General features: G+C 39.6%; 1 protein-coding gene across 2 annotated transcripts in view; it reads left to right on the top strand.

The window, feature by feature from the left end:
- Positions 1-16,573, top strand: part of DERA (deoxyribose-phosphate aldolase) — a 58,032-nt gene that overhangs the window by 25,214 nt on the left and 16,245 nt on the right. The window contains exon 6 of one of the 2 annotated variants that reach the window (XM_042795319.1): positions 1,292-1,363. In XM_042795319.1, coding sequence (XP_042651253.1) covers positions 1,292-1,363 — 72 coding nt within the window. Of the gene's footprint in view, positions 1-1,291; positions 1,421-16,573 lie in introns of both variants that reach the window. The other variant, XM_042795318.1, reaches the window with a different exon arrangement.

Raw genomic sequence — 16,573 nt, 5'->3', positions numbered from 1 at the left:
AAAAAAGAATGTACATTTATTACAGACACTAACAACACTTAACAGAGTAGGACAGTGAGAAGCATTGCCACATCTTGAGAACACCTTCCCCCCACCCCTCCCTTCTTCCCGGGCTCAGCTCTGCTCCCAATATCTCTACCTCCTCCCGCAGTGGCGCAGGGGCAGGGAATGGGGGGTGCAGTCAGTGCTGCCACTTCTTCCATCTTCAGTAGGGGGAGCTTCTGGAGCTTCTTCCCCGTGCTCCATCGTAGTCCCCCTCTCACAGGAGACAGTCCTCCACAAACTTTCTCCGACATGAGTCCCTCCCACAGGCTGCAGCATTTCCTTATGCTGCTCCAGCGTGGGACACCAACTTTCTCCAGCTGGATTCCCTCCCACGGCTGCAGCCCTTCCCGAGCTGCTCTGATGTGGGACACCCCCGCATGCTGCAATCCTCCCAGTGCTGAACTACAACAGCAGGAGCTACTTTTTCCCACAAGACCCCGGCCTTCTTTGGGCATAGACACCTTGATCATCCAAGCGAAACACGGGCCATAAATCAGTGTCTGCTCCACTGTAGATCTTCATGGGTGGCGGGGGGGGCCTCCCTGCCATCTCACCACAGGATACAGGGGGGTCTCTGCTCCGGCACACCTCCCCCCTCCTTCCTCCCTCCATTCCTCCACTGACCTTGGTGTTCACGCAGCTGCCGCAACTCCTCCTCACCATGTCTCTTCTTAAATACGTTATCACAGGGGCGCAGCTGACTGGCTCAGGTTTGGTGCAGAGGTGGAGCTGACCTGGAGCTGGGGGAGCTTCAAGAGGCTTCTCACAGGGGGCCACCCCTATAGCCCCCTCCCCTGCTACCAAAAAACCCCACCACTCACTCAAAACAGGGACAATGTGGCTGAAGGGGTTAGAGAGGATGATGATGTGATATGGGCAGGAAAACATAACTATACCTGAGTAGTGATTCAGTGTGCTACCATACTTATTGCTGGAAAAGCTGTTTTAAAATCAATCTTGACTATCATAGCATTTTTTACTCCTGATGTATTCATGAGTGTTTGGCATACTTTGCACATCCTTAGTTTTGAGAGAATCGACATTAATAGCTATTAAGTCTTGTCTTAAACTGTGTAGCATTGTTAATTACCTCCAGTCATTAAATTTATTGAACTTACAAAACTTAAGTTCTTGAGTGCTATGACTAATTATAAGATTGGAAATTAATCCAGAAGTGGAAATTACAGCCATACTTGAAAATGTCTCTCAGGCAACTTTGATCATTTTCACATGCTTTTATCCCCAGGTCTCTACAAGGAGATCCGTCAGTGCCGTGAGGCCTGTGGAGAAGCTCATATGAAAACAATCTTGGCAACAGGTGAACTGGGGTCCCTTGCTAACATCTACAAAGCCAGTATGATAGCTATGATGGCAGGTAAATATATGTGGGTTTCTTTTTAAGCTAAGAATGTCTTTGGTGTATTATTTATGAAGCTTAAAAAATTCTAGTCGTGAAAGTTTAGTTTTGCCGATAGTAGAAAAAACTATTATGCAGCAATTACTGAAGTTACAGGTGTAGTAATGAAGTGTCACTTTCTTTACATAGCCTACAAAAACTGCATGAAATGTTAAATAATGCTTAAAACTGCTAAATGACAAAATTTGTAGGAACAAGTAATTTTTGTTGTCAAACATCTGATCCCTCGTATATTTAATAAGGACACATACATTTGGGGTAGATACACATATTATCCAGGCAGTTGTGGTGAGCTACAGATGTGGTGTAGGTAGGTAGCTGGCTCGTAAGCTTACTTTAAATGCAGGGGTAACTTCCCTGTAAAGACTCATGCTGACAGCTCTTGTTTCTGGTTTGCAGTCACTTCTTCTAACCACCTCTATTAGTGTGTGGTTTGGCAGACCAGCCGTACTGGAAATGCAGCGAGGGGAAGAACACCGCGTGCTCCAGTAGGCACTGGGATGGGCTAGGTTATAACTGGTTTTAACTGGCATACTCAAAAGCAGTGGCACCCACCACCAGCAGTTAATTGGCACTTCAAAAGTTGTTCAGCCTTCCCTGTCTTTGAAAACTCAATTATACCTGACCTGATGTTTGGGAGCCTGTCTGTCTTTTATTCCGAACCTTTCAGCTAAGAAAAACATTCCCATGAGCAGGATAGTTTTTAGGGGCTGTGTATAGTTTGTAGGTATTCTGCACAGCTGTAGCCACTGCAGACTGAACGTAGCAAAGCACCTGTTTGATCCTGGACTTAGATACAGCAGTATATTCTCTCTGCAGCTCTGGGTCTGCACTTGATACAATTTTCCCTAGTTTAACCGGGATTTTAGGGTTGTGCTTTAATGCCACCTTTAAGATGCAAAACTGGGAATTGGCTGATAAGGCTATGTTCTCTGAACTCTGTTCTAGACACCTGCTTCTTCCACTGTGTTTGAAAGAGGGCTTTTCAAGTATATTGATAGAAGTGTAAAGATAGACTAAGAACCACTTGGGTTAGTCTAAACTTTCCCTCATTTTTATGTTGATTTTTTTTTTTTCTACTGTAAGCTCTTTAGACCTGGAATTTCTTCTTATTTTAGAGCAAGAAAAAATCATCCAAGTGTCTTGTCAGTATTTAAGTAAATACATAGCTTGCTGCTGACCTCATTGTCTCCTTACACAACACTATGCTTATCTACTTCAAATGGAATGGGAAGCGTTTCAGGCTTTTTATGTGTTCAACTACAACATCAATTAGTATCATTAGAAACAGAGGTTCAGTATTATGCCAGTAAATACTCCTTTTCACTAGTAGAGGTGTAACAAATATACATTTCCTGTCATTTAAACTGATGTTCTAATCATTATGATCACTTTTTGTAACATGGAATAGTAAAGAATTCAGGTTGTAAAGCATTTTAACATTTTCAGATTCTTTGCTGGTGTAGTTTTTTTGAAATACAGCAGATGGCTCTATTGTTAATGATTTTTCCTTGCATAGTTATTCATTTTACAAGATACTTATCCATCTGAATATATGTTGTAATTTCCTTATTTCAGTCTCTTGCTTTTTCTTTGTGGGTAGGTGTAAAAATAAGAATGTATTGGTGCCCTATGTACATGTATTGAGGGCCAGATTTTCAGACTCCGACTTGTCAGAACTGCTGAGAACCTCAAATTCCAGTTGGATTTTGTTTGATTTGTATATTTGTAGTGTTTTGGGAAGAAAGTAATTTTGCACAGTAGTTTTAAATTCTAGCTTTAGTATCTGTATATGTTTTTTCAACTGATACCATGATTTAAATGAAAGACAGAGAGACAGACAGAGAGACAGACAGACAGACAGACAGAAAGACAGACAGAAAGAGAGAAAGACAGAAAGAAAGAAAGAAAAGGAGGAAAGGAAGAAAGAAAGCAGATGATCTTGTGGATATGGCAGGCCCTGTCATCTTATATCTGAAGATAAGAAAGCACCAACTCTGATAAACTTGACCTTAGTAATTAGTTTTATATAGGGAAATTACTTACACAGTGTAGTGGATTCATGTGCAAAACTGACCTTAGAAGTTTTTTGCTGCCTCTGGCCAATTGCTCCTGCCCTTTACACCAAAATTTGCTGCCCCTTCAGCAGTGCTGTTAGAAGTGCTTGTCATGCTGCATTGCAATCTAAATTTTCAAAGTAATACAGTTGAAAATTACTCCAGAAAAGGGTTAGCTAGTTTGCTGTGTGTTTTTCATGATTGGTTGTCAATGTTTTCTTTTAAATGGTCATAGCCTTGATAATCGGGTTTGCAGCCTTACTCTGCACGCAGTTGTATTGATGCAACTGAAGGCGTGGTTTTCAGTCCTTAAACTGTTTTCACTTTGCTATGCATAATGTAAGCCTATCATGTAGGGAGCACAAAATCCTAGACTTACAGATGTTTACATTGCCCTTGCTGAGCCTACACACATTCACCTACCTAGGTCCTGAAGCACAAAGCAACTAGATGTGTTGCAACATGTGTATAAAATACAGGTATTTCCCATGTGTCTCATTTGTGAGACTCAGAAAGCGGAGAGAGTAACACAACGCTGATCTATCAGTGGCTCTGTGGTCAAAAAGCTTGCCTGCAATGTCTGGGACTTGGTCTCTCTGACAGAGGTTCCTCACCCACACAGAGGTCACTTTCACAGTGTATATGCTGGTAGGCATCTCAGTCACTCCCAATAAAGTTGCTCTCCTTTGCACAAAGCAGTTAACTGAACCAGGAACACAGCCCAGATGTCTCTTCTCCCAGATAAGTTTCCAAAATTTGTATACAGTCTTCCTTGTGCTGGCTTGAGGAGCTATTGGCGTATGCTGGGAACCACAGCGTGTTGATGTGATTCAGCTTCAGCTACCAGGTGGAGGTTCAGCCACTGGACGTGAGGCCAGCTGCACAGATCACTGACTTGAAAAAGGGTGGTAAAAGGTCAAAAAATGTGCACCTCTGCATTGTCTGGGATTTTAAAAGAATGCTAAGAGCTGTGCTCAGGCTGGGGTAGGGTGCCCATGCACTTTTATATTCAAAGCAGATTGCATAGGCCGCTTCTGTAGGCAGACTGCTGTACAGCCCTTGCAGGACTCAACAGAAGCCATTCACTGCACACCAGCGAGTGAAGCTGAGCCCAGTGGGACGTGCAGATCCCAGCAATGCACTGGAGGTGGAGGCCAGTTGTAGAAACAGTGCTTTGCACAGCATGCCTGTATACAAGATGTTAATGCTTGCACCTGCAAGAACTTGGGAAAAAGTATTGCTTCACAGTGAGGTATGAGAATAATTTGCTTCTATTTGAAGCAGTGGGCTCTTGGCTCCTCCTGCATCTGAAATCATATCTCCAAAGTACCATGACTGCTTTTTCTTCCTTCTCTAGCACAGTGCATAAGGAGAAAGAGATCAGAATGGGAGCTGGCACCCAGTTCTCTTAAATTCTCTTAACCATACCTTTACAGACTTGACTGACATGCAATAAATTCTTCTGGAATATTTAAGAACCTATTTCTGAGTGAAAGAGGCTGACAACCCTCTAAGGACAGTGACTCACCTGGCAAGAATAATCCTTGCAGTGCTAAGGAGGACATAATGGCAGGCAGGATTGCACATCAGTGGCTCTGCGTCACTACCAAAGGAGCACATTCTTTTCAGAAAGCTGTTGGAGAGAAAATCTCAGCATTGAATCAGAGAGTTTTTGGTCATTGGTTTATAATGTCCACTGCAGTTTCTTGAGCTTCTTGAATTCTTGGTGGTAGTTTGAGTACATGAGCTTTTTAAGGGAAGCTGACTGCATCTTGGACTCTACTAGAAAGCTTCCAGACAATGAGTAGAGCGGATGAACCAGTGGTTTTCACTGTTGGGTGTATACTTGTGTGATTCACATCCATTCCTACAGGAGACACTCAAATCTGTGTCTTCATAGCCTCTTGGAATAAACAGTCCTAAGGAACACAGATGGGAGTGCCTGACTCCCCCATACCAGTGGTAACTATACTATGTTTCTTCATCATAGTGTCTTTAAAAAAAAACAGGTCTTGCACACGGTTCGCTTATGAGATCTCGGCCACTTTTTGACACAAACATCAGAAACTGCCAAGGAAGCCAGACAAGGAACAGAAAGGTGATGAACTTGCAGTGGGAAAGGAATGTTTCAGTAAAGGTGTGGATGACTTAATTGCATATTTCAGTCATTTATAAGGTTTTTATTTTGGAAAATCACATTTTAGCCGTATTACCTAGTTACAAAACCTTTATTGTTTTGTGTAACAATTCATATTAATTAAGATATGCAGACTGCTAAAGGAAACACAGCAGTAACATATGAAAGAGTTGTTTTCATTATATATATCTAAACAAGTACCCGTGGAAAGATCGGGAAGGAGTGATATATGTTCTTCTGCAGATCTACTAAATGTATGAGATTAAAACAATTTTTTCATAGGTCATTAAGCAGTTAGTCAAATAAATTGTAAGTTGAGATACTGACTAATGTAAAAATTGAATTTAGAAAGGGAATGAGTTAGCGCTAAACCAAACTCAATTCTAAGGTCTCCAGCACAAAAAACCCTGCAAAAAGTAGCACAAGATGGCTGAGGCAATAAGGTCTCTTATGCTGATAGTCTAGAATAAAAAAATAAAAACACATTAAATGTGTGAGCAGAATTTTTCTTACATGCTTTGATACTGTTCATTCCAAAGTGAACAGAAATAATACTGCCAAACAGTGAAGAAAAGCTGTGACTTTCAGTTCTCAGGAGAGCCCAGTATCAATTCTTCCAAGATTCATCCTGTTTTACAGGAGTGGTTCCAGTTAATACACACTTACCATTTTCACAGCAAGCCTTACCAAAACTCAAAGGCACAAATAGGCTGGCCTTGTGATGAATCTAGAGAGAGACTGTCTGAGGCGTGTTGTATCTAGTCTTTGTCTCTAAAAGCAGAGAGCATTGCCACAAGGTTCCCTCCCAAAAAAACCTCAGGACATGGCAGTACTGCACGAAGAGGTTTCCTCAAAGATTCTCAAGACTGGAACATCCCACTGCACAAAAGCCTAGCCCTGAATTGAGAAAACATGTAACAGTTTAATGATTATAAGGAGAGAGAGTCCAAGAAATGTGGTTTGAAACATCACAAAATAATGCCTGCAAACACAAAGCCTTTACCTCAGCTCTAAATAAGGTTTTTATACTGTAGTTAATATTGGTGCAGATCCATTTTTAGTATGAACAATGGAAAGACAAATTTTAAGATACCAGTATCTGCTCCCATTTTGAGCAGTGTCTTTCAAAGATTTGTTTTGAGCAGGATTAGGTGATACGGCTGTAAACATGCTAGCAGCCGTTTAAATGCAAGTCACTTACCTACTGCTGGATGTGGAACTCCATGATCCAAAACTTCTACCAAGCAAATTTTTCATGAAAAATGAAAGGGAAGAAAGGAAACCAAACTAGTAAAATTTGGCTGAAAAGCTAGGCATGCTTTGTGCAAATGTGACTAAATGTAGGAAACAAGACTACTGAATAAGTAATATTACTTGGCACTTAGCACTCTGTGTCTTTAAAGCACATACTGACATTAGCAAAATAAATCTTACAATCGCCCTGTGAAGTATGAGACAAAGATAATAACAGACAAGTCAAAAGTCAAGCTGAGATCAGTTGTGAGTTCCTGTCTTTAAATCCCACACTCAAACCAAAAGTCAAGGGTCCCCTCAATAACATGTGAGTTGTATTATGTATTGATTTAATTATGTGTCTACAACTTCAGCTGTAACTTGATACTAAATCAGTCCGTTATTAGAGCCCAAATGAGAGGCAAACCAAGAGAGGAAGCTTGGAAACACATATAAAACAAGATTTCAATTTGTGTCTCATTTTACACGTCTGAAATACAACCCACTGTATTGAGTTTACAGTGTATTTCTAAAGGGTACACTTTTCCCTGTAAAAGGCCCATCAGAAATCGGGGGAAATGTGTGGCTGTCATCTTCTAAAAGCAGACTGAGTCAAAATTGGCAGCTCCTTTCTACAGATGTGCACTGTCTCTGAGTGCTTTCCAGGGTGACAGATGGTGTTAAGCTCTGGTTTGGAGGTCCAGTATAGGGCTGGGGACAAACTAGTAAGTCCTGACTCTTCTGAATGTGTGGGAAGAGGATTTACCACCTGACTGGTGACTGAGGCTTTCTCAGTCAGGGTCTGGTAGCTGTTTCCTCTCTTCCAACTGAGCAGGAGTCAGAGTGAGTCCAGGGTGTGATGGGGATTGCTCTGCTGTTCCAGCTTGGCTGAGCTGTGCTCACTGACTGGGGAAGGTGGATGTTGAAATGCAGGGTATTCTTGCATCTGTCTGCTTGTCTTCAGAGAACAAAGAACAGTTCAGAGAGAGTTCTCCCACCTGCGTTGTCAAATGGTAGAGAATAATCCCAATTTTCTTTGGCTGTGATTTTCTGGCAGCATGGATTAGATCTAGCATGAGTATAAGCATATTTCTGAATTTCTGTCAGTTTACTGAGAGTGTATAAAATGATGTTTATGTCAGCTCTCTTCTGTCTGCATGCATGCAGACAATACCTCATTTGTCCAAAGATTTTCCCATTCCTTCAGAATTTTTAGATAAATTTGAACTTGCAGAGTTTGTACTACTTCAGCACTTTGCATCACGCAGATGCAGTGTTGTATGTCGTTTTAGGAACACAGCCTTGCTACTGTCTTGAATATGTAGGAGTGGTTGCAGTTGGCTGCTGTAAGAGGCTCATCAGGACATAATGAACACTGTGGAATTATATCAGTAGTTGTTAACTTCCCTGTCTGTTTGCTGCAGCAGATGCCCTGCATTCTACATAATCTGGTTGTTCTGCATGTTCAGAGCTCTGGTTAACATCACTGAAAGTTTAGTGCAAGGAACGAGCACAAAACATGCTGTGGAAAACCAGTATACAGAGCAGGTCAGAGTGACATGGTCTGTCTCAAAACTTTGAATTATATTATGGACTAAAAAAGTTTTTGAATTAGGAGTTAGATCAAAACATGGATGGTCTTTAAATAGTCAGTCTAAGAGGTTTTGAGGGGAACAAGTGACTTCATTTACGCTGGTAGAGAGTGGGGGGAAATAAATAAACCAGTAGTATAAAAAAGCAGATAGCAGTACAAGGCTGCTCCCTTAAGTGATGTAATTGCCTACAAGCTTAACAGTGATACTGCAGCTAATCACTCAAAATAATGTAGGCATGATAGATAAGCTTGGAGTTGAAAACTTGTAACAATGCAATCTCAGTATCCTCAGGTTTGAATTACTGATGAGAGTCCATACAGAGAGTAGTAACACAAAAATTGTTGGGCTTGAGTAAAGGAAACCTTAACAGAATGTGAAATGAGACTTAAAAATCTGTATGGAACTCAATAATGTATGTATAGGGAATCAGAAGCGAAGGAGCAGAAAGTGGTTGAGAAACTCTAGGGCAGGCTCTAACGAAAAGTCCTTTTGGTAGTCAAAAGAGCAACAGAACCCTGTATGGGTAAATCGAGGACAGAAGTAATACATAAGAGAAACAGAGATGTTGGGGAAGAAAAGATACAAGGAGTCTGTGAAGGGACAACAGAGTTAGAGTGTATACAGCAAAACCTCATTTGTTTGCAGTTTGTTAAGCTAGAAACCCAGATGTGCATGCAATGCCATATTTTGTTATGCATTTATTTATGTGCTTACTGAACTGTGCCACTAGCTTATACAGCCATATCTGAGGGGAGATAGTTATCTGAGGACATTCATATTTGTCATACCAGGATGCCTGGCATCTCAGTGTGCTAATTTTGTGAAAGGTCTATTCTATTAATGGTATTCTACTGTAATCAGAAAATAGCAATATACACCCTCTACTTAAGTCAAAGAAGAAATACCAGTGTAAAACAGCTCTGTAAAACAGTGTTGTCAGATCTGTACCTGTTTGTTTGATTTTGTGTTATCCGCAACACCACTTGACTTTCTGCCTCCACCATCCCCATTTACAAATAGAAACAGTGCTATTTCCAAGCAATTCTCACCCGAAGAATAACAAAATAAGTCAGGAAACCAGATGGGTAGGGTTGTTTGAGGTAGCAGAATAACTCCTAACTTATCATCACCTTTGACAACTCTGTTAGCTTCTCTGTTTTTCCATATGCAAAATTAACATTGCACATTTTATAGGACCTCTGTGAGGTCCAGTAAATTAAGATATAAGCAGAAATATGTACCTCTTATTAGAAGGCAGAAATTTTCCATGCCTGTGCATGAAGATGGAATACCCTTGGTCACAACTGAAATTGGGAAATGGAACAAGAGAAAGCCTAGAAATTTTCTGGTGGGAGCTGCTGACTCTGATTTACTAGTACAGCCAACCCCGGGAGTGACAGTGGAAGTGGGAGCTGGCACAGCTTGCCCTGGTACTCTAGGGTGATGGTACTGCGCACTGCATGGTTGACCGGCACTGCCCATAGTGGCAGGGAGGTCACCTCCCTTCAGCTGTTTTCATAGCACTCTACCCAAAATGCTCTTTTAAATTAAATAGTTTTGCCATGCCTCCTGTATGCCTGTTTTGCTGTGCTTTGGTGTTCTCCCTGCACAGAGCAAAATGGAATGAGCAGTATGCTGCTACAAGAAATCACAGAGGAGCAGGAGCGTGATAACTCCCCAGAAATCCCAGGACCTGTCACTGGATCTCAGAGAAGGGTTTGAACCCTGGTCTGCAGATTTCTGCTTCTTGACCTGTAAGAAAGTGGCTATTGTTTATGCTTCAACCTTTGTAACTGGTTGTGAAACAGTAGCTTACAGTGAGTAAGCATGTACCGATAATATAACATACTGTTTAGAGGGGTCAACCTTCTATTAACAAACTGTCCTAAATGCCTGAATAGCATTTTTCTTTTGCTGATATTCAAGATCTTTGCAAAGCATGTTAATTAAGGAATATCTAAATGGTATACTTTCAATTTATAACAACTGATGCAGAGAGTTGAGAAAGCACCCCTGTTGCGTTAATTTTCCTCATGAATGAAACCTTGTTTCTATGTTAAATAATTTGTTAGAATTTGAGTTAAAACTTCTGAAGTTTCATATCACCTCAGACTCAGAAATTGTTGCACAGTGAATAGTTCTAGTCAAACATGCCATCAAAATAACACGGCTTCCTAGCAAAAAACTTTGCATCTGTGAAGCTCCAGTATTGAAGGTAATGGTTTGAGAGAATGCAATTTTAAAACATGGAAATGTTATGTAAAATCAATAGATGTACAGGGTACTATTTATTTCTCTGATATTTCAGGTTGTTTTTTTATTCTGTCAGCAGCAGGTGTTAAATTCTACTAAACCAGTGAAAAATAGAAATAAATATTTAATTTACTGTATCTATCAATTATACAAAACTGGCTTATGAAATATTAAAGTATCTTTTAAGAGATTGCAAGTAGGAACACTAGTTAGAAAATCCAGTCCTTTAACAGAAACTTAGTATAGATGTGGAAATAAACTAAGAATGATTTTAGGGTTGCAGGTCCTGGGATTTTTTTGTTGCTTTTTAGGGTGGCAAGTCCTAATGATTGTGCCTATCTAATTTGAAGGTATACGCTCATGACAGCAGAAATGTGAAATTGAGCTTCTAAAAAGAAAGATGTTGAATGGAAAAATACACTAGGAATATGTGCTCTTGAACAACAATAGCTTATTTTAAAGTACTATGGACACTAATTTGAATAAACCCATTTAATCATAAGAGACAGGAATACAGGGGAAAACAAGGATAACAAGAGATGGACACAAACATAAGTGAAATACATAGTGAGACATAAAAGTGGGACAAAAATTAGTCATACGAAATAAGAAGTTTGTCTTAAGGAAGTTATGGATAGTTTCCTTACCAATAAACTGGATGTTAAAACACAGTGAGATCAATATAAAGACATCCACTAACTTTTAACAGATCGTGTTCTAATGGTGCTGATGCTGGATTTCAGAGCGTTATATCATTAAGTGCAGAGAAACAGGCTGGATACCCAAGCTGACTGTGCGGTTGCATGATGCTACAAACACATTGTTCACTGAGCTAAACAGGGCTGCCTGTTCTAATGCAAACATTTATGCTTGTGTTCAACATTTTCCCTTCCTTATAAATGCAAGTTTTTAAGCAGAATTTAACAGGTCTTCTTCATAGCCTTTGTCAGTCTTTTCTCAAAGGAAAATATTTCTATCAGAATTTGACCGTAGGATATAGCAGTATTCTTCAGGAATGTGCTCATTTCGGTGGTGTTCGGAAAGAAAGTTCCATGGCTTTTTCCAGCTTGCCTCTGTGGTTGCTTGCAGTATTTTTGGTGAGTTGCACAAGGTACTTGAACTTCCTTGGTAGGTACCTGGGTTGGAGCCTGTCTCCCAGGCTTTCTGCACTCCTTTGATTTGTGTTGACAAAGTGCAAACTGTGTTGGGAAGGTGTTGAAAAGAACAGAAGATACTCCCGTCTTTGATACTATAGTTTGGAATTTTATCCCCTGGGAAATATTCCTAGTTTATATTTTTTAAATTCCTTTTCTGAAATGGTATTTTTTAATTTTAGCATCTCTCAGATAAGACAATTTCTAGTTCCTGGCTATGTTTACTTTATAGTTACCAGAGACAATAGCTTTCCCAGAGCGGTCTGTAATTGTCCTGCTTTTGAGACAATTTTTTCAAAGACAAAGATGACAGCAAAGTCCATTGTCTTCATGGCAAGTCAACAGGGATCTGACATCCGATTGTCATTTGCACCTTTGATGTTTCTTCCCCTCTACCATTTGTGCAATATAGTGATTTCCCTGCAGTGTACAACTGCAGATAATTTCTCAAGTTGAGTTTTCCCTAAATCTGTGATGTAGGAAAGATTCCTCCTTGATGATGTCAGGACTTTTTTGTAAGCAAAAAGTCTTCCTTTGATCACTCTTGCAGTTACACTGCCAATCCAATGTCCAATTTCCAGCCTATCCCAAACATTGCAGAGGTGAATTCTTGTAGTTTATCAAGGAGATTTGTTAGTTCATCTCTTAATGGGCTAAAAAGGAAACAGATGACAATGTTCCATATTCTGTGCAGCACATTAAACTTAAATTATGAAATACAAAATTATGAATCATATATCTTCACAAGCCTCCTTCCCACTGGTCCTGGGAAATGGATGTGTAGAGGGCTCAAAGGAAACACAAAGCCCTACACGTAAACGGGGCTTTGAAATGAACCTGATCCCCAAGATGAGAAAAGAGCCTGATGGGGTGTGATGGAAGGGGGTGCCATGTTTCTCATGACTTTTAAGAGGAGGGGTAGCATTTTCACGTGGTGCTCTGATAGCAAGATACCATAACTGTTGATAACATAAATGTAACATGCTGGTAATCAGGTATTTTGTGTGCAGCTACTCTGGATGTAAGCAAATTTATCTTCACAGCAGTTTGCTTGGTTGCCAGTTGCAGAACAGTTGCAGCTTTGAGGCAAGCTCCTTCGGGAACTTCAGCTGGATGGACCCTGTGCTATTGTAATGATGCCATTTCTAGCAATTTCCAGCGCCTGGGTTAGAATTACAGCTCGCTTAGTTTTAAACTAACTGTCTCCAGAGCGTACTGCAGAAATGCTGGTTTGTTGCTTGGAAGTAAAACAAAAAAATCCTAATAAAATAAACAGAGCTGCTTCATGCTTTTGAAAAACTTCTTAGCAAGTTCATTTGCAGGGACTTGCTTGCATTAGGAAGTAGAGAACTGAAGGCAGGAGAGAACCCTAGGAAGAAAGTAATATATTTTTCTGCTGAAATGTTCCAGAGATTAAGTAAAAAAAAAAAAAAAAAAAGTGTTAGTGAGAGGTAGAAGCCTTTAGTTTTGAAGGGTTCCTGTGCCTTTTTTACTGTCTTAAGAACACAACTTTGGAGTGAAACACAGGAACGTGCAGAGCACTTTGCAAATTATCTGAAAATGCTACAGATGAGAACAAATAATTATTAATTAGTAACATTGCTGCATTTTGTTACTCAAAAATAATTCAGAGAGGGCTTCTGCCAGTTGAGGTTATTGTCTAATGTCTGTTCATGAAAGACAGAAGCAGGAAAGAATCTGAGTTTGAGTGGAATTTTTAAATGGCGGAAGGCAAAGGGAAGGTGAGAATGGAATCCATTCAAGTTGGAAGGAAGCAACCAGTACAGCATTTGAAGTATCAGTGGTGCATTACGTATTATTCACGGCTGTGACTCTGGTACGGCTTGTAAGTTTTCTACATCTTCATTTGCTAAATTAGGTGGGACATCACATAAATAGTAAAGTAGTCAGTGAAACGTAGAAAAGTTTAAATCATCATGATCATATAAAGCTTGCAGATGCCTTTCCACAGAATGTGAGTTGCTACAGCACTGATTTTTATGTTAATTTCATAGTGAATAATTTAAAAAGACCTGTTTATTTTTTAATAAAAAGGAAAGTTATAAATTGGCTGAGTGTTCCTAATGTTACTTACAGCTGCCATTGAGCAGATGTTAGGGATTCTTAGTGGTATGCTAGACCAAAATAAGTTTTATGAATAAACAAACAATTTCTTTTTACTACCAACTCTTTCAGGCTGATTCTCTCCCAAATTCACAATAAATGGCTTTTTAAAGTCTCCTCATAAATAATTACCTTTCTTGTGCCACTTTTTTCTAGGCACTTGGATTTTAATTACAATGATGAACTGTTTTAATAAGTTGTTAAATAATTTTATCTTTTTAGGGCTGAATCCATTTTCCATTTCTCTTTGACTTCATTGGTCCCTGAGATTTTAATCCTTTTAATTCTTGCTAATTCACTGGATATTGCACTTTCACTCCCCTTTATAAATTCACACTGGAGAAGCAAACAGCATGCAGCAGCATCTTTTTCTTCTGAGCTCTATGCATATATAGCCACCTTAGCTTGCTGGTTAACCGTGATCTTCTCTTACTAGTAACCATTTTGTTTAACTCAGTCATTTTAATCACAGTAAGTTTGAAAATATAGGTAATTAAATGGAGACAATGCGTTTTTGCTCTGGGCTAATGTCTGGAGGCCTTAAAGCACTATTCAGATGTCTAGCAAAGTTAATACTTTGCTTAGTTGATAGATAAGGGGTATGCAACACTGTTATACTCCACTTCAGAGCAGTGTTTTCCAGTGTAAATACTTATTAGATACCTTTGTATGTGATTTGATGTACAGAAATGCTGAACACATAATTCCTCATAACTTCAGCTGTGATTCAGTATCTGTGAAAAACAGCTGCTTTATTGAGATGTACGCCTTGCTATTGGGATGGGGGGGAGAAGAACCAAGTGACAGGTTTTTCAACTTCCTGATTTATAGTCTCATGGCATGATCAAGATTTACTTAATTAAAAGTAACTGCTATTAAAAACAAAAAGCCCACAGATTTTGTTTAAACTTCTATAGTTTTTTTACAGATTATGTATGAAACACAAAACGTGGTAGTATGTCTCATGATCCCACTCCTGACACTGTATAATTGGAGTCACTACAGAAGACATTAATACCAATTTAGATATTGTTAGAAGTCATAGTTAAAAGTGTGGATCTTGCCAGGCTTTACTTTTATCAAGTTAGGGTCTGTCTGTTCACATCAAATATCTGTTTCTTTGGGGTGCAGCCTTGAGTAGCTTTGCTTGCTCTTATGCTCTGTATGACCTAAGCAGAGCATGCTTAGGACCAAGCTCAAATGAAGAGACAGTACTGCAACTTTTTGCTGTTTATGTCAGAAGCTGAGCATTACAGAAGGAAAGGTATAGACCAGGCTATTATGCTTCCTGCTGTGATGGTGACACCATCACTACTGCTGCAATTTGGGAAGTGAAAATTTGGTAAAACACAGGTAATGCTTTGCTTGACCACTTCTGTTTCTGAATGTATGTGGATGAAGAGGCCATTGATACCAAAGTGAGGCTCTGAAATACTGCCATGCAAAGCTACGAACTTTAGATATATTTTCTTTACTATAAGAAAGATATAATAAAATGTACTGTCTCAATGAATAGTGACATTTAATAACTTGCCACTAAATACCTATAAGGATATATATACATCTAACATAGAGAGAGTTTGATACTGAGTTTCTTTCATTCACAGTATTTCAGTAAAAAGCATGGAATGCCAAAGTACAAAAAGATAATATATATTTAGTGTGTTTTTTTAAAAATATAAAACCTGTATATAAAATGTAGATTTGAAGATTGAAATATCTTCATTTTGCCAGTGAACGAAGGAAATGTGCATTTCTGTATCAGTTTCAATTGTTTTTGACCAAAACTCAGGCAGTTGTTTAATCAGATTGTTGGTACTTTTGGCTTGAGATGCTCAACATGATTGCAGTCTGTCTGATCATCACACAGGCTGTTGACAAATGGAGGTGGAGAAACAATGCCCCAGCATATTAAATACCTTTTTATGAGTTACTGCCTATTTCTGACAGCGCTTAAGGGTCTTTTTGATTTCCTTCATTTTTTAGAGTAGCGCTCAGTAGATTGTTATGCCAGAAAAGTCTGATTGAATTTATCAGCAACACGCCTTCATAAAGCATTCCTTTGAAATAAAATTGTTAGTTTTTTCATGTAAGCATCATTAATAATACAGTGGGAGGAAAAAAGATTCCTTAAAAAAACAGAAGTGTGTCTTTCCCTGACCCCCAGCAGAGAGGTACCTCCTGCTTGGAGTGTGGCTGCACAGTCAGGGGGTTTGGTTGTTTTTTTTTTCTTGAAGGGGACTGGCAGGCTTTTTGGCATTCAGGATACTTGAAGAACTAGAAACCTTGTAAAACAGCCCTACTGACAGTGGTGAAAACATCTGTCGGTACCTGGACAGTCTCACCCACATTGCAGCCTACACACATGGGCTTTTGCAGTTTTGCCATATGTCAAATTATCAAGGTGGGGAAAGAAGAAGGAATCACTCTGAGGGTCAGAAACTTCTGGGAAGGAGCTGTGAGTAAGATTGGTACCTTTTAAAAACAACCATAGCTTACCATTTTACTCTTCTGCCTTATGTGTAGGTAGGGCCTTCCAGGGTGTTCTCCTTTGGATA

The sequence above is a fragment of the Tyto alba genome, unplaced genomic scaffold, assembly GCF_018691265.1.
Source record: "Tyto alba isolate M040663 unplaced genomic scaffold, T.alba_DEE_v4.0 Super-Scaffold_21, whole genome shotgun sequence".
Taxonomy (NCBI): domain Eukaryota; kingdom Metazoa; phylum Chordata; class Aves; order Strigiformes; family Tytonidae; genus Tyto; species Tyto alba.
Note: the sequence above shows the minus strand (reverse complement) of the source record. Positions and strands in the feature narration are given on the sequence as shown.